This window comes from Oncorhynchus clarkii, chromosome 20, assembly GCF_045791955.1.
Source record: "Oncorhynchus clarkii lewisi isolate Uvic-CL-2024 chromosome 20, UVic_Ocla_1.0, whole genome shotgun sequence".
Classification (NCBI taxonomy): Eukaryota; Metazoa; Chordata; class Actinopteri; order Salmoniformes; family Salmonidae; genus Oncorhynchus; species Oncorhynchus clarkii.
Genome location: NC_092166.1, coordinates 4,238,278 through 4,257,708, shown reverse-complemented (window position 1 = coordinate 4,257,708; position 19,431 = coordinate 4,238,278). Strand labels below are relative to the sequence as shown.

The 19,431-nt window shown below is 43.0% G+C and overlaps 2 protein-coding genes across 8 annotated transcripts in view; both read left to right on the top strand.

Moving 5' to 3' along the window:
• LOC139375787 (band 4.1-like protein 3) overlaps window positions 1-2,194 on the top strand; it is a 66,382-nt gene extending 64,188 nt beyond the window's left edge. For all 7 annotated transcript variants that reach the window (XM_071117638.1, XM_071117636.1, XM_071117635.1 and 4 more), the window contains one exon: window positions 1,013-2,194. Coding sequence is in view for 1 of the 7 variants with exons in the window: in XM_071117634.1 (XP_070973735.1) it covers window positions 1,013-1,018 (6 nt within the window). In the remaining 6 variants the exon portion in view is untranslated. The remainder of the gene's footprint in view (window positions 1-1,012) is intronic.
• Window positions 2,195-13,707: 11,513 nt separating this feature from the next.
• On the top strand, window positions 13,708-15,078 carry LOC139375786 (zinc finger and BTB domain-containing protein 14-like). The gene has a single exon (XM_071117631.1). The coding sequence runs from the start codon at window positions 13,794-13,796 to the stop codon at window positions 14,943-14,945; it is 1,152 nt and encodes a 383-aa protein (XP_070973732.1). The 5' UTR covers window positions 13,708-13,793; the 3' UTR covers window positions 14,946-15,078.
• Window positions 15,079-19,431: the final 4,353 nt, after the last annotated feature.

Here is a 19,431-nt window from a genome sequence, read left to right as displayed (position 1 = left end):
CGATGGCCTTTGTCCTACATTACTTTAAGTCCTCTAGGTTTTTCCGGGTGTTATTTCTTCTGAGTTAAACTATAACTCACATGCTACAGCACTGCAGAGGTGTGTGTGTGTGTGTGTGTGTGTGTGTGTGTGTGTGTGTGTGTGTGTGTGTGTGTGTGTGTGTGTGTGTGTGTGTGTGTGTGTGTGTGTGTGTGTGTGTGTGTGTGTGTGTGTGTGTGTGTGTGTGTGTGTGTGTGTGTGTGTGTGCAGCTATCTGCTACAGCTGTGTGCGTGCATGACCAATGATGAGACTGTCATAACTCCATGGCCTTGCCCTCGGCTCTGTGAGGTCTCCATGGCCGTGCCCTCGGCTCTGTGAGGTCTCCGTGACCTTGTCCTCAGCTCTGTGAGGTCTCCGTGGCCTTGTCCTCAGCTCTGTGAGGTCTCTGTGACCTTGCCCTCGGCTCTGTGAGGTCACTGTGACCTTGCCCTCGGCTCTGTGATGTCTCTGTGACCTTGCCCTCAGCTCTGTGAGGTCTCCGTGGCCTTGCCCTCAGCTCTGTGAGGTCTCTGTGACCTTGCCCTCGGCTCTGTGAGGTCTCCGTGGCCTTGCCCTCAGCTCTGTGAGGTCTCCGTGGCCTTGTCCTCAGCTCTGTGAGGTCTCTGTGACCTTGCCCTCGGCTCTGTGAGGTCTCCGTGGCCTTGTCCTCAGCTCTGTTCGTGCTACTCTCCATGCTGTTACTCTCTGTTATTGTGATGCATCTCAGACACATATTTAATTTAGTCCTGGATCCACAAAGGGCTTTCAGAGATACAGATAACGTTTTTTTAGTCCAGGATTAAGGCTTATTCTATGTCCAGGAAACTGGACCTAAAAATGATCTGTGGATGCCTTGCAATTCCAATGTCCTGCTCTGCGTTAAGTTTTCACTGTCATTTACATGACTGACGACTTCTGCCTCCCTTAGTGTGCCGTTTCCTATGTTGTTCCAAATGAGTGGAAATTCACTAACCAACGTTCTTTCTCTTTTAGGAGTAAAGCCCAGGACCGTTTATAAATCCCCTGGTGGAAGGACTCCCCTCAAACCTCCAGCATCCAACTCCCAACGTCATGATGGGTTTCATTGCATTACTGTGCCTGCCTGCTGGGCCTGTTGTAAAACTACAGTGGAGACTACACAGGCCAGCCTATTGTTCTACAGACAGTCGTGTTCTATAGAAATACAATCTATAGAGCGGGCTTCCCCGTTCAAGTCAATGATGGCATAATAGATTCTAATTCTATGCTCTGCGCTCTCTATGGTCCCGTTCCTAATCTGAGCTCCCATGTGCTTACCTTGGCTTTACTGCCTAAATTGTGATGTCAACGGAAGATTAAAGTCAAAAAGAGGTAGTTAAGTTTTATGCCTATCGTCAGTCCCATCCGTCATTATAAAAAAATATATATATATATTTGCATGAGCAGAATGCCGCAATTTATTATAAGAAAAATAAAATGATCAAGATTTACTGTGAGATAATAAACAAACAGGTTATTAAATCACTTGAACTCTCGCTGAACTCTACAACAGGCAGGTGGATTTCATTCACCGTCTTGCTATCTATTTAAGATTATATTATAAACAACCTTTTTTTTGGGGGGGGGGGGGGTCAACGTTCTTTATTTTATTTATGAAATGAAAATCCATCACTCCGAGAGAAGAAAAAAAAGAAGTTAAACTGCTGTTAGGCTTTATGTGACCTATTAGAGCACACAAACAATATTATTATTCTAATGACTTAGTAGATGGTAGAAGTGCCGACCTCCATGCCGCCTCACTTCACTCCACCACTCCCATCGTCTCAGATAGAAATACATTTTTAAATCCACTTTTACAACAAAGTCCTGTATGTGTTGTCCTGGGCAACAGCAACTGCAAACAAAGGCAGATTATATCGTCTATATTCAGCAACAAATTATTTTATTCATGTTGTGTTGTATTTTTTTTTTTGTCTGAACATTTTGTCCGTATTCTTTATTCAAACATTGTAGCATATTTCAAAATAGCCTGTGTCCCAGATCGGTTTGTCCTCGTGGCCACTAACCAACATGGAGATGGCATGATGGCACTATCCGACTGGCACCCAGGCTATATTTGAGACGGTTGACAGTCTGTTTTTAAAAACACTTTCTAGATGGGGGGGTTACATAGTTTGTGCCCAGGCTATGTTTGAGACAATGTCTCGATGTGGGTTTTACTTGTATTGTTGTGATCTATCTGCAAACGGACACAAATGGTATACATTCTCCTCTGTATTAATTAATGGCTGGACTACAGTTCCCACAATGCTGTGTGTGACTGACTGAAAGGCCCAGGACTCAAACTAACAGGACTGCTCTGTCCAGATGAACATATTTTGGTCTGAAATAGCACCCTATCCTCTATATAGTGCACTACTTTTGACCAGAGCCATATGGGATTCACTATAAAGGGGATATGGTGCTATTTGTGACTCATCCAAAGACAAGTATTTGATCTGATCTGTCAGTCAATCAGGTGAATGTCTCAGAAGCCGTAATAGTTCTGTTCTACCAGTATCATAGTTGCTTCTAGACACTGATCTTGGGTCAGTTTTGCATTTTCCCTACTATAGCTAAGGTTGGGATTGGGGGGGGGGGTCTAATTTTGAATATAACCTTTATTGTACTTGGCAAGTCAATTTAAGAAAGAAAAAACATCTTATTCACAATGATGGCCTACCCCAGCTAAACCCTTCCACAAACCCAGACGACGCTGGGACTCCCGATCACAGCCCGATGTGATACAGACCCGGGTCTGTAGTGACGCCTCCCTTAGACCTCTGCGCCACTCGGTCCCCAAAAGGCTGATCTAAGCTGATCCTAGATCGGTACCTAAAGGTAAACTTCACCCCAGAGCCAGTATCATCAATATATAACTATATATCAGGATGTTCCCAGCACCAACAGAACGTGGAATCATACGAAGTGGCAAATGCATATTATTGTGATTGTTTTTTCTCTCCTTTTTGAATAAAATATTGATTATATTATTCTGAAGCTTGTCTCTTGTCTTCAGTGGATGTAATGAACTACTTACCTCTTTGTAAAAAATATATGTTGATTATGTACATCTGGAAAATCTAGAATTTCAGTACATTAATTTACTATCCAATATTGTAGGCTAATAACATATAATGCAGAAATGGCCCTCAGACATTGTCCAATGTTTGCCACGTGCTGGATTGATTAAATGCCCAATTCAGAAAAATGGTTTTTTTTTTAATCAAATTGTATTTGTCACATGCTTCATAAACAACAGGTGTGTAGACTAACAGTGACATTCTTACCTTCCCAACAATGGATATATACAAAAACAATGTGGGGGAAAAGTCCAGGGCTCTGAGTACTTCCTGAATCCACTGTACATGGGGTACCCATCAAATCGACCAATCGACAAAAAAAAAAATCTGTGTTGCAAATTATTACTAACCCAAACACAGTGGAGAACAATGAGGGCCTTCTAAACACAGTGGGGAACAATGAGGGCCTTCTACACCTTCAGAGAAGGGCTAACCAAACACAGTGGAGAACAATGAGGGCCTTCTACACCTTCAGAGAAGGGCTAACCAAACACAGTGGAGAACAATGAGGGCCTTCTAAACCTTCAGATAAGGGCTAACCAAACACAGTGGGGAACAATGAGGGCCTTCTACACCTTCAGAGAAGGGCTAACCAAACACAGTGGGGAACAATGAGGGCCTTCTACACCTTCAGAGAAGGGCTAACCAAACACAGTGGGGAACAAAGAGGGCCTTCTACACCTTCAGAGAAGGGCTAACCAAACACAGTGGGGAACAAAGAGGGCCTTCTACACCTTCAGATAAGGGCTAACCAAACACAGTGGGGAACAATAAGGGCCTTCTACACCTTCAGAGAAGGGCTAACCAAACACAGTGGGGAACAATGAGGGCCTTCTACACCTTCAGAGAAGGGCTAACGATTTATAAAATAATAATAATTCTAATTAGATTATTATTTTCAATGATGAGTGTGATCAACCAATCACATTTTGACTTATAATGGGTGGGACAGTTTTGACTGGAAACCTCCGCGCAATAGCTAGCAGTCGTTTCCCAAGGTCTAGCTAGCAGTCGTTTCCCAAGGTCTAGCTGGCAGTCGTTTCCCAAGGTCTAGCTGGCAGTCGTTTCCCAAGGTCTAGCTAGCAGTCGTTTCCCAAGGTCTAGCTAGCAGTCGTTTCCCAAGGTCTAGCTAGCAGTCGTTTCCCAAGGTCTAGCTGGCAGTCGTTTCCCAAGGTCTAGCTAGCAGTCGTTTCCCAAGGTCTAGCTGGCAGTCGTTTCCCAAGGTCTAGCTGGCAGTCGTTTCCCAAGGTCTAGCTGGCAGTCGTTTCCCAAGGTCTAGCTGGCAGTCATTTCCCAAGGTCTAGCTAGCAGTCGTTTCCCAAGGTCTAGCTAGCAGTCGTTTCCCAAGGTCTAGCTGGCAGTCGTTTCCCAAGGTCTAGCTGGCAGTCGTTTCCCAAGGTCTAGCTGGCAGTCGTCTCCCAAGGTCTAGCTAGCAATGTTTTTGTTGTAGGCTAATTTTCAGTGGCTGCCGCAGGTGTTATCGAAGAGGATGTTGTTGCTAATTTGTTAGCTTCTTCCCTTTTTCAAGAATAACTTTCAACAAGAAGTTATGTTTCTCAAATGATCAGTGGAATTGTGTTTTTACTGCAGCGCGCTTCCTGTTGTTAGCCATCTCTTTTGAAAAATATCTTGTGTGAGACATTGTTCTATATCAACTTTAGGTCACCAGTGACTTTGTGTGCTAAATGGGAAATGTTTTTTTTTTGCAATGGGAAGTAATAGGTTCGATTGGGAAATGTTGATTGGGTTAATACTTAGCATAATGGTTGTCTTTGTTGTATTCTTATGATTGGGCTCTACTGGCTTATTATTGAGTTGATAGACTACTTATCCTTTAACATTATGATGTGTGTGACTGATATCTGTCCATCAGCCCTATGCAGTGGTGGCTAGAGAAGTTTTTGCTCAATCTGATTGGGTGTGCCTGGCAGAACCTGGTTCTCCAGTAGGTGTGCCTGTGTCCACCCAGGTCCACTCATGCCTATACCCCTGATGCAAACGGCACATGATTCCATTGAACATCACACAAATAGCCTACTAATCAAGACTTAGGACTAAACTTATTTTCAATACCTGGTTTGCGTACCCATTGTTGCCTAAGTTGAAACGTCTTTGCTACGTCCCCAAATGGCTACCAATTACATTTTTATTTTTCTAAACCAAAACCGGTTGAGAGCTGAGTTACTGCCTGCACATTATATAGTGCTGAAACTAGGCTGTGTGCACATGAAGATGCGCTACATGACCAAAAGTATGTGGACACCTTGTTGAATATCTCATTCCGAAATCATGGGCATTAATATGGAGTTGGTCCCTCCCCAGTAACAGCCTCCACTCTTCCTGGAAGACTTTCCACTAGATGTTGGAACATTGCTGCGGGGACTTGCTTCCATTCAGCCACAAGAGCATTAGTGAGGTCGGACACTGACGTTAGGTGATTTAGGCCTGGCTCACAGTCAGCTTTCCAATTCATCCTAAAGGTGTTCACTAGGGTTGAGGCCAGGGCTTTGTACAGGCCAGTCAATTTATTCCATGCCGATCTCCGACAAACCATTTCTGTATGGACCTCGCTTTGTGCACGGAGGCATTGTCATGCTGAAACAGGAAAGGGCCTTCCCCAAACTGTTGCCACAAAGTTGGGTGCACAGAATCATCTACAATGTCATTGTATGCTGTAGAGTTAAGGTTTTCCTTCACTGGTACAAAGTGACCTAGTCTGAACCATGAAAAACAGCCCCAGAACATTATTCCTCCTCCACCTAACTTTACAGTTGGTACTATGCATTGCAGCAGGTAGTATTCTCCTGGCATCCGCCAAACTCAGAATCGTCCATCAAACTGCCAGATGGTGAAGTGTGATTCATCACTCCAGAGAACGTGTTTCCACTGCTCCAGAGTCCAATGGCGGTGAGCTTTACACCACTCCAGTCGACGCTGGGCATTGCGCATGGTGATCTTAGGCTTGTGTGTGGCTAATCGGCCATGGAAACCCATTTCATGAAGCTCCTGACGAACAGTTCTTGTGCTGACGTTGCTTCCAGAGGCTGTTTGGTTCTCGGTAGAGAGTGTTGCAACTGAGGACAGGATTTTTACACACTACTCGCCTACTACTTCGTGGCTGAGCCGTTGTTGCTCCTAGACGTTTCCATTTCACAATAACAGCACTTACAGTTCACCGGGGCAGCTCTAGCAGGGCAGAAATTTGACACACTGACTTGTTGGAAAAGTAGCATCCTATGACGGTGTTACTGAGGTCTTCAGTGAGGCCATTCTACCGCCAATGTTTGTCTAAGGAGATCGCATGTCTGTGTGCTCGATTTTATACACCTGTCAGCAACGGGTGTGGCTGAAATAGCCGAATCCACAAATTTGAAGGGATGTCCACATAATTTTGTGTATATATAGTCTATTTCATGTGCTTTGCGATTGTGTAGGCTACTTTGTGCATGATTTCTCGTTGTACTAAATCATTGATAAGTCCTATACCTCCACTACACTACTTTGATATAAGCAACAGTGGGGAAGTGAGTATATGTACTGAAACAGCACATACCTGCGTATGGCCTCCACTACACTACTTTGATATAAGCATCAGTGGGGAAGTGAGTATATGTATTGAAACAGCTATACACCTCTACTCCACCACTGGCTCTTTTGTGATTTTACAAAAAAAAAGACCCTCCTACATCAGTGCGTTGGTATTACTGTCCTTTCAGCATCAAGAACATGTCACACACTTAAGGCCTCTAATCGAGATAAAGACTTCAGGTATTCACATTTCCAGAAAGAAGTGTATATATTTGGTCTGGTCGAAGAAGCGCGGTTTCATGGCTTACTGAATAGAAGCGGATAATTATGAGTTTTTTTTTAGTCTGCTGGTCTTGGAAATAAATTATTCCCCACTGTCCCAAGACCGAGTATCCTACAAATGTATCTGACACCGAGACACTCAAAATGTGGTCTGAAGACTGGACTAGAGACCTAGACCCGTATCCAGTACTACAACACGGGACTGTATGTTCGTCAACAGAAACAGAACGGAGGGTAGATGCGGTTTATTTACACAGCAACACAGTCTAGTCAGGATAACGACTCGTCTGCCCTCTGTTCGAGTCCCTGGGATCAGGGTCCAGAGTAAGTCTGCGCTGCAGACTCGTTGAAGTAGAATTTATCATCCAAATCGAGGTAAGTGATCGCTGTTCTAATCTCCAGGAGCTGTTTTCGATCATAGGAAATGACTGCGGAGAAATTATCTACGTATAAAGTTAAGATCAGTGTAAAAAAAACAAAAACACAACAGCAGAATTAGTCATGTTTTTTGTTTTTTTTACGAACTCATTGTTCTGTGGCGCCATCTTCTTCTATGGTATAAAGGTGGATAATAAACATGAAGTAATGCAGGGCAAAACAAATCATATATATATATATATATATATATATATATATATATATATATATATATATATATATACAGTACCAGTTAAAAGTTTGGACACACCTTCTCATTCAAGGGGTTTTCTTTATTCTTACAAATAGAATAATAGTGAAGACATTAAAACTATGAAATAACACATATGGAATCATGTAGTAACCAAAAAAGTGTTAATAGACAAATCAAATATTTAATATTTGAGTTTCTTCAAAGTAGCCTCCCTTTGCCTTGATGACTGCTTTGCACACTCATGGCAAACTTTTGTCTAGTACTGTATATATCCATAAACTACCAATAACTAAATTTAAATTGAACTAAATCAGCTTTTCTAACACCATTCTACTCAGGTCCGGTTCAGAAGGATCCTGTGACGGCGGGGCAGTTTCTGGGGACAGAAGTCATTGCAGTGCTTCTGTCGTGAAGTCTTGGAGGCCCCCCAAAACAACTTCTCGGCTGCAGATATGATGTCCGACCTCTTGGACACTTGTGGCTATAAACGCTACAAAAATCCACCCTCTTTACAATAAGTGAATGCAGATCGCTTGATTGACGTATAACATTTGCAACTGGTTGTGATGCATCTTCTTCTTCAACACTGTGGCCTCTGACCCCTTCAACTCCCCGAACCGCCTCCACATAGTAGAATTGCTTTACAGCCCTGATCCTTGACCCTTCAATTTATTTCACCCTAACAGGGCACTCGGGGAATTCGGCAATATGATCCTCGCCACAGTTGCAACATTTTACATTCACAGACTCTTCACTAATATATTCCTTCGGTCTGAAAACTTTTTACACTTTTCTGCATCGGGTTTTGCACGAACGCTCTTAACAGCGTATCTTTATATATCCCAAACTTTACATAGAAAATAATGTAAATACTCATCAGACATCACTAATACAGATAAAGTTTGCTATTTTTTTCCCCTCATTCTCCGTTACGGGTCAAGAGACGTGCTTTAACTAGTCCTGGAATGTTTTATCCTAAGATATTGATTACCAATTTCCACCCGGGACGACAGAGATAACCCTTTTTACCGGTGTACTGCTCCGAAAATCAAAGCTGTCCACTTCATGTGTCGATAATTTTACAAGTTACAAATCACGCTCTTTTTGCTTACATAAACACAATATCAACACCATACCACTCCTGGTTACTAGATCACCTTTATTTAACCAGGTAGGCCAGTTCACCTTTATTTAACCAGGTAGGCCAGATCACCTTTATTTAACCAGGTAGGCCAGTTCACCTTTATTTAACCAGGTAGGCCAGTTCACCTTTATTTAACCAGGTAGGCCAGTTCACCTTTATTTAACCAGGTAGACCAGATCACCTTTATTTAACCAGGTAGGCCAGATCACCTTTATTTAACCAGGTAGGCCAGATCACCTTTATTTAATCAGGTAGGCCAGATCACCTTTATTTAACCAGGTAGGCCAGATCACCTTTATTTAACCAGGTAGGCCAGATCACCTTTATTTAACCAGGTAGGCCAGATCACCTTTATTTAACCAGGTAGGCCAGATCACCTTTATTTAACCAGGTAGGCCAGTTCACCTTTATTTAACCAGGTAGGCCAGATCACCTTTATTTAACCAGGTAGGCCAGTTCACCTTTATTTAACCAGGTAGGCCAGTTCACCTTTATTTAACCAGGTAGGCCAGATCACCTTTATTTAACCAGGTAGGCCAGATCACCTTTATTTAACCAGGTAGGCCAGATCACCTTTATTTAACCAGGGAGGCCAGATCACCTTTATTTAACCAGGTAGGCCAGATCACCTTTATTTAACCAGGTAGGCCAGTTCACCTTTATTTAACCAGGTAGGCCAGTTCACCTTTATTTAACCAGGTAGGCCAGTTCACCTTTATTTAACCAGGTAGGCCAGATCACCTTTATTTAACCAGGGAGGCCAGATCACCTTTATTTAACCAGGTAGGCCAGATCACCTTTATTTAACCAGGTAGGCCAGATCACCTTTATTTAACCAGACAGGCCAGTTCACCTTTATTTAACCAGGTAGGCCAGATCACCTTTATTTAACCAGGTAGGCCAGTTCACCTTTATTTAACCAGGTAGGCCAGATCGCCTTTATTTAACCAGGTAGGCCAGTTCACCTTTATTTAACCAGGTAGGCCAGATCACCTTTATTTAACCAGGTAGGCCAGATCACCTTTATTTAAACCAGGTAGGCCAGTTCACCTTTATTTAACCAGGTAGGCCAGATCACCTTTATTTAACCAGGTAGGCCAGTTCACCTTTATTTAACCAGGTAGGCCAGTTCACCTTTATTTAACCAGGTAGGCCAGATCACCTTTATTTAACCAGGTAGGCCAGTTCACCTTTATTTAACCAGGTAGGCCAGATCACCTTTATTTAATCAGGTAGGCCAGATCACCTTTATTTAACCAGGTAGGCCAGATCACCTTTATTTAACCAGGTAGGCCAGATCACCTTTATTTAACCAGGTAGGCCAGATCACCTTTATTTAACCAGGTAGGCCAGATCACCTTTATTTAACCAGGTAGGCCAGTTCACCTTTATTTAACCAGGTAGGCCAGATCACCTTTATTTAACCAGGTAGGCCAGTTCACCTTTATTTAACCAGGTAGGCCAGTTCACCTTTATTTAACCAGGTAGGCCAGATCACCTTTATTTAACCAGGTAGGCCAGATCACCTTTATTTAACCAGGTAGGCCAGATCACCTTTATTTAACCAGGGAGGCCAGATCACCTTTATTTAACCAGGTAGGCCAGATCACCTTTATTTAACCAGGTAGGCCAGTTCACCTTTATTTAACCAGGTAGGCCAGTTCACCTTTATTTAACCAGGTAGGCCAGTTCACCTTTATTTAACCAGGTAGGCCAGATCACCTTTATTTAACCAGGGAGGCCAGATCACCTTTATTTAACCAGGTAGGCCAGATCACCTTTATTTAACCAGGTAGGCCAGATCACCTTTATTTAACCAGACAGGCCAGTTCACCTTTATTTAACCAGGTAGGCCAGATCACCTTTATTTAACCAGGTAGGCCAGTTCACCTTTATTTAACCAGGTAGGCCAGATCGCCTTTATTTAACCAGGTAGGCCAGTTCACCTTTATTTAACCAGGTAGGCCAGATCACCTTTATTTAACCAGGTAGGCCAGATCACCTTTATTTAAACCAGGTAGGCCAGTTCACCTTTATTTAACCAGGTAGGCCAGATCACCTTTATTTAACCAGGTAGGCCAGTTCACCTTTATTTAACCAGGTAGGCCAGTTCACCTTTATTTAACCAGGTAGGCCAGATCACCTTTATTTAACCAGGTAGGCCAGTTCACCTTTATTTAACCAGGTAGGCCAGATCACCTTTATTTAACCAGGTAGGCCAGTTCACCTTTATTTAACCAGGTAGGCCAGATCACCTTTATTTAACCAGGTAGGCCAGTTCACCTTTATTTAACCAGGTAGGCCAGATCACCTTTATTTACCCAGGTAGGCCAGATCACCTTTATTTAACCAGGTAGGCCAGTTCACCTTTATTTAACCAGGTAGGCCAGATCACCTTTATTTAACCAGGTAGGCCAGATCACCTTTATTTAACCAGGTAGGCCAGATCACCTTTATTTAACCAGGTAGGCCAGATCACTTTTATTTAACCAGGTAGGCCAGATCACCTTTATTTAACCAGGTAGGCCAGATCACCTTTATTTAACCAGGTAGGCCAGATCACCTTTATTTAACCAGGTAGGCCAGTTCACCTTTATTTAACCAGGTAGGCCAGTTCACCTTTATTTAACCAGGTAGGCCAGATCACCTTTATTTACCCAGGTAGGCCAGATCACCTTTATTTAACCAGGTAGGCCAGTTCACCTTTATTTAACCAGGTAGGCCAGATCACCTTTATTTAACCAGGTAGGCCAGATCACCTTTATTTAACCAGGTAGGCCAGATCACCTTTATTTAACCAGGTAGGCCAGATCACTTTTATTTAACCAGGTAGGCCAGATCACCTTTATTTAACCAGGTAGGCCAGATCACCTTTATTTAACCAGGTAGGCCAGATCACCTTTATTTAACCAGGTAGGCCAGTTCACCTTTATTTAACCAGGTAGGCCAGTTCACCTTTATTTAACCAGGTAGGCCAGTTGAGAACAAGTTCTCATTTACAACTGTGACCTCTGGCCAAGATAAAGCAAAGTAGTTTGACACAGAGTTACACATGGAGTAAACAAAACATACAGTCAATAATACAATAGAAAAAGTTTATATACAGTGTGTGCAAATGAAGAAAGAAGGTAAGGCAGTAAATAGGCCAATAGTGGCAAAGTAATTACAATTTAGCAAATTAACACTCGAGTGATAGATGTGCAGATGATGCTGTGCAAGTAGAAATACTGTTGTGCAAAAGAGCAGAAAAGTAAATAAAACAGTATGGGGATGAGGTAGGTAGATTGGGTGGGCTATTTACAGATAGGCTATGTACAGCTGCAGCGATCGGTTAGCTGTTCAGATGCTTAAACCTCAGGCCCTGGCAGCCCCATCTTGGTATTTATGGGAGTAAATCGGGGAGCCCAAGTCACATTGTATCCTAAACAAGAAGATACTTGAAAGTTTACCATTTGGTTTTTTATCCTTTCTGGCGGTGGGTTTGTGATCGGCTACGAAAAGCCAACTGACATTTACTCCTGGAGGTGCTGACCTGTTGCACCCTCGACAACTACTGTGATTATTATTATTTGACCATCCTGGTCATTTATGAACATTTGAACATCTTGGCCATGTTCTGTTATAATCTCCACCCGGCACAGCCAGAAGAGGACTGGCCACCCCACATAGCCTGGTTCCTCTCTAGGTTTCTTCCTAGGTTCTGGCCTTTCTAGGGAGTTTTTTCCTAGCCACCGTGCTTCTACACCTGCATTGCTTGCTGTTTGGGTTTTTATGCTGGGTTTCTGTACAGCACTTTGAGATATCAGCTGATGTAAGAAGGGCTTTATGAATAAGTGTTATTTGGTTATTGGCCTTTCTGAGAGTGGGTTATTGGGTGACTTACATAATTATCTAAATTAGGTCATATTAGGGTAAAATCCATTGCTATAGTATAGTAGACTAAAGGCTGCCTGTCCTGCTGTAATTCATCTCCAGTCCTATAGATGGCAGCAACACTAGAGTCACCCACTCTGAGCGCCGACGACCACAACAAGAGGAGGAAGAGGAAGAAAGACAAGGCAAGGCTCCTGTCGTTGGGATTTTACTAGACGGGATACAGTTTATGTCAAAAAATTTCATAACAGGTTAGGAGAATATACCCAGTAGTTTAGGATAATTAACGTACCGGGTTAGGAGAATTAGGTTAATGTTATGAAAAAGGGTTACGGGTAGCTAAAATAGATTTTTTAAATTATTTTATTTTTAACTTTTGACGTTAATTTGACATAAAGTGTATACTATCTAGCAGTGACCCGCGCGTCGTCGACTGCAGCCTTGCGTGACAACACCAGAAAAAGGGGATTCGTGAAACGCGTAATGCTGTTTATTCTGTCTCTCGACAATTTGTTATTCTCGAAGGGGGGGGAAATCGTATATTTTCACGTTTAATCGACACGTCGAACAATGTGAAATGTTCTATTTTGTGTTGTAAAGTGGATAAAAGTTAAGGAAAACCTTGAAATGGAGGCTTGCTGAGCAAAATGGCTGGGCGCACTGAAATGTGAAACATTTGTAAGGTTAAACAGTATCAGCAGAAATAACTGGCACGCAAGGGCGCAGAAATACCTTCTTTTTCCACCTCTGGATGTGAAACATCACTGTAAGCCATTTGTTAGTGGCATAATTTCTATTTTATGAATTAGATGTTTTTTGTCGATACCTGCATTTATCGATATAACTTCGTCGTGTATTTTTCCATCGGATTTCTGCTTGACCGCATTCTGTTATTGTCTCGACGCTCAGCTGTGGATTAAAACACCAGGAAACAACAGCCCACCGAGTCAGGAGTTTTCTATTTGATGTGACTATATTGTTGTTGTTTTTCGACAGACACTGATGAGATTGTCTGCGGATGTGCGAACTAATCGATATTAATTAGAAACACTGCTATTGTTGACTTTCAGACACAGCAGCTGGGGGTTTTTAACTCTGGAAACGACACCTGTCCCAGTTATTGTAAAAAAAACAATCAGACACCTTTTTAATTGACCCTTTCAACACTTGACTCTTTTTTTCAACAGATAAATATCCCTAAATAAACCTGCAATCATGGGTGAATTCCTGAAATACATTGACTATGATCACAAGACCAGTTTCCTGAAGATGTTGAACCAGCAGAGGATGGAAGGGGACCACTGTGACGTTGTGGTTGTGGTGGAAAACGTTGAGTTCAGAGCTCACCGCTGTGTCCTGGCCGCCTGCAGCATCTACTTCAAGAAGCTGTTTAAAAAACAGAACGATGTGGACAACTCCATCGTGGAGCTCGACTTCATCCGTTCAGACATCTTCGAGGAGGTCCTCAATTACATGTACACCGCCAGGCTCGCCGTCCGCAAAAAGGACATCAACCTCATGATGTCATCCGGACAGGTCCTGGGGATCACGTTCCTCGACAACCTGTGTTCGCAGAAACGTGAGCCCAACATGAAGCCGAGTCGTGAGAACCAGGCGCCAGGGGACGGTATGAGAGCCCAGGACGCCATCCTCAAAGAGCTGGCCATGGAGGAGGTGAGAAAGAACAGCTTCTACGATGGAGGGATGGAGGCCATGGGCTCTGGAGGGCCTCACGGGGTCCCTCCTCACTTTGGCGGGAACATGTCTAAAGACCCCCACAGCGCCCACGGCTGGACCTCCTCGTCCTCCTCCTCCAGCGATATGAAGCTTGACTACCTGCTGTACGGCCACCGCTCTGACGGCATCCACCCGGGAATGAAACCAGGCGGAGACGGCCCCAAGAAAGACAAGTCCCACCTGGCCCACCGTCCGTTCGCTTGCGAGGTGTGCCCCAAAACCTTTACCACCCAGGCCCACCTCAAAGAGCACCTGAAGATCCACACGGGCTTTAAACCGCACCGCTGCCTGGTCTGTGGCAAGGCGTTCATACGAGGGCCCGACTTAAAGCGGCACGAGAGGGTCCACAGCAACGAGAGACCCTTCGGATGCCAGATGTGTGAAAAGGCCTTCAAGCACAAGTCCCACCTGCGAGACCACGAGCGGCAGCACCGAGGGGAGAGGCCCTTCAACTGCGGCTCCTGTGAAAAGGCGTTCATCAAAGCGTCCGACCTGAAGCGCCACTGGAACACGATGCACAGCCAGCGCAGAACGCTGTCCCCCGCCGCCGCCGCCCCGGGCAGCATCCAGGGAGACGCCGACACGCAGAGCCAGAGGGACTGGAAGCTAGAGGCTGGGCCACACTCGTAAGGACAGACTGTTACACACACACACACCAAGCATACATAGTGACACACACACACCAAGCATACATAGTGACACACACACACCAAGCATACATAGTGACACACACACACACCAAGCATACATAGTGACAGACACACACACACACCAAGCATACATAGTGACAGACACACACACACACACCAAGCATACATAGTGACAGACACACACACACACCAAGCATACATAGTGACAGACACACACACCAAGCATACATAGTGACAGACACACACACCAAGCATACATAGTGACAGACACACACACACACACCAAGCATACATAGTGACAGACACACACACACACACACCAAGCATACATAGTGACAGACACACACACACACACCAAGCATACATAGTGACAGACACACACACACACACACCAAGCATACATAGTGACAGACACACACACACACACACCAAGCATACATAGTGACAGACACACACACACCAAGCATACATAGTGACAGACACACACACACACACCAAGCATTACATAGTGACAGACACACACACACACACCAAGCATACATAGTGACAGACACACATATATATATACACACACACACCAAGCATACATAGTGACAGACACACATATATATATATATACACACACACACACCAAGCATTACATAGTGACAGACACACATGAATACACGGCCTGTGATATGTATTGATGTGTGATATCCCGATGAGAAGACGAAGGGATCGTAACTTGTCTGTTACTGGCATGACCCAATGGACTCTAATCTGATCCTGTTGAATCGTTGAACTACGTATGTTTTTCATTTATCCCCCCCAAAAAAAATAATGTAAAAAAAAAATAATAAGAATAATAATAATCATGTAAAACTTGACTTGTCTATGTACTTCTACGACCAGTATATTTTTCACAGGGAAAAACATTGTTACTATTTAGACAGATAGGGGGAGGGGGGTTCTTCTCTATAATAATAATTATTATAACTTTATTACACTTTATCTGTAACATTTTTAAGTGTTTTTGTTTAACCTTCCTGGATTTTAAGAGAGAGAGAAGAAGAAGAGAGAGAGAAATGATTCTCTGCATAAAATGTGTTGTTCTGTATATTCTCCTACGTGTAGATTGTTTTTTTTTTTTAAATGGATGTTTAGTTGTGCTGATTGATTGATATTTACACTGTACAAGGTAACCAGAGTCACCATTCTTCATTTTGATACAGGTTAAACCAAAGTCTTGGGCCTTTTGTTGTTGTTGATGTTGTTGATGATGATGATGATAGACAGCAAGGCTCCCAAGTCAATTCTGGAAGTTAAAAGTTAAAAATCCAACCTTTTGATTTGACAAGCAATGTGAACGGGCTGTTCATTGGCTGTTCACGCCTTAGCAGCATGAATTCCGACTAGGTTTTACTGTTATACAGTATCACTAGCCCATCATCAAGATGCCATCGGAGAGAGAGAGAGAGAGACACCACGTCTGTATATACTGTAGTGTGACTAGTTGCATAAATCTAAAACATTTCGAACACAACACCGTATATGCACATTTATCGTTCTCTTACACACTGAAAATAAAACCATATTTGATGAGTTGATTTTTCTGATTGTCAACATCTGATTTCTTTTGTTTATGAATTCAGTACATGTACTTAATATACATGTCTGTAGCAGTCCATGGGGCAGGTGCTCTGGTCAATGTAAAGTTACGATAATATCAGTTCAGGGAGAATTTAATGTGTCCCAAATGGCACCATTTTCGCTATGTAGTGCACTACTTTAGACCAGGGGTCCATAGAGCTCTAGACAAAAGTAGTGCACTATACAGGGAATAGGGTGCCATTTGGGAAGCGGACAGGCTACAGTGTTTATTTATCCTAAACCCAGAACAGTGCGTCCAACGTGTGAGGGAAGAGGGTTTCGTGACATCCAGAGGCCTATTTTCAATTCTCTTCTCACGGAAGCAACGCATGTCATGCTAGCTAATGACGCCCCCTCAACGATATAAACTCTCTGGATTGGATGATATTTCCTCACCAATCCAATGCTTTTAAATCCTTGTGGGGGAGTGAATGAGTGTATATTTAGGGGAAGGGGGGGATTAATGCCCTGGTAAAACCACATGGAAAGAGGTATCATTATCCTATGAACATTTTACACCAACAAAGCAATGTACTACTATTAATTTCACTGAACCACAGTTCAGAAACGGACATTTCAGTCCTATTAGAAGATTTTTATAAAATGGTAAAATAGATATCAGTTCAGCCAATCAGTGATGTGAAAGCGTCATTAATTTCTTCAGTCGTCTTCAGATCAGTGATCTGCTAATCTCAAGGAAGAACGCGCTTCAGCTCCTAAACCCCCCCCCAAATCAACCCTTTACGGTCCTTTATGTGAAGCAGAAATACGGGATATCCGTAAACAACCGAGCGCAGATTCCACCTATCAGATGACAAGATAGAGGTACCCACCTTGTTGTTTATACTCGTTCAATTGAATCCGATCCAAGTTTCTGGAGTTATGAGTTGATAACGTCAAGACAGGAAGGCAGGATGCATGTCGGAACAAGTTCCCTACTTTACCTTCAACACTAGATGGTGTTCTGCACGCAGCTATACACTTCTATTGGCCAATACAGATACTTTCAGAAACTATTCACACTAATTAGGGATTGAATTGTTGTTGTTGTTTTTTTTGTGTCAACGATCGGCACAAAATAAATCTGTAAATGTCAACGTGAAAGAAAAATTATAACCTTTTTTTTTTTTTTAAATGACTGAAAAATACAACGTTGATATATTTTGATTACGTAAGTAAATATTCAACCCTCTGAGTCAATACATGTTAGAATCACCTTTGGCAGCGATTACAGCTGTGTCTTTCTTTAACAAACCTGGATTGTACAATATTTGCACGTTATTCTTCTTAATATTCTTCAAGCTCTATCAAATTGGTTGTTGATCATTGCTAGACAGCCAATTTCCAAGTCCTGCCATAGATTTTCAAGTCAATTTAAGTCAAAACTGTAACTAGGTCACTCAGGAACATTCAACGTTGTCTTGGTGAGCAACTCCAGTGTAGATTTGTCCTTGTGTTTTAGGTTATTGTCCTGCTGAAAGGGTAAATTCGTCTCCCTGTGTCTGTTGGAAAGCAGACTGAACCAGGTTTTCCTCTTAACTCTATTCCGTAACATCCCATCATGCTTAGGGTCATGTATAAAAATGTCCAGTTGCCCATTATTTTGTCTACCATGGCTAGAAGGAGATATCTTCTCAAAGGAGAATAGGGGGTTTAAAGTGTGCGTGTCTGTGTGTCTGTGTGTGTCTGTGTGTGTGTGTGTGTGTGTGTGTGTGTGTCTGTGCGTGTGTCTGTGTGTGTGTGTGTGTGTGTGTGTGTGTCTCAGTCACCAGATCTCAACCCAATTGAACACTTACGGGAGATTCTGGAGCTGGGTACATTGAATCTGTTCTGGTGGTGACCCAACACCCTATCAAGACACCTGTAGAATCTATACCGAGGTGTGTTGAATCTGTTCTGGTGGTGACCCAACACCCTATCAAGACACTTGATGTTGGCGTTTCCTTCTAATGTAGATAACTAAGATTCAAGGTTAGCACTGATATTGGGAAGGGTTCGGGAAGTAGTTCATTGGAAGTCAGTAAGGATTCTATTCTCAAAATGTTTCCCATTGTGAGGCAGAGGAATTCAGCTCATCCAACCAGTCTCTGGATACCAAGAAAAGCCCAGAGCCAGCAATCACACACACACACACACACACACACACACACACACACACACACACACACACACACACACACACACACACACACACACACACACACACACACACACACACGGATGCACACATAGGACACACACACACACACACGGATGTACACATAGGACACACACACACGGATGCACACATAGGACACACACACACGCATACACTTACACACGCAGAGCCTGCAATCAACCACCCACACAAATGCGGCTGTACAAACACATCTCAAAATACACTTCCTTTGCACAACTGTGATAAAAACACATACGTTCTGTGTTCAGCTAACACAGTATCTAGTATTACCTAGTTGTATTACTCTGTCTCATTAAAACAGGAGGCCAGATCACAGTACTGCCCAACAGGAAACTATCTCACTAATTAGTCCCTCGTGCTTCAGTCAGTTCCTCTATGTAATATTCATTGTGTTAAAGCCAGTCCTCTATATAAGGTCCATTGTGTTAAAGCCAGTCCTCTATGTAAGGTCCATTGTGTTAAAGCCAGTCCTCTCTGTAAGGTCCATTGTGTTAAAGCCAGTCCTCTATGTAAGGTCCATTGTGTTAAAGCCAGTCCTCTATGTAAGGTCCATTGTGTTAAAGCCAGTCCTCTCTGTAAGGTCCATTGTGTTAAAGCCAGTCCTCTATGTAAGGTCCATTGTGTTAAAGCCAGTCCTCTATGTAAGGTCCATTGTGTT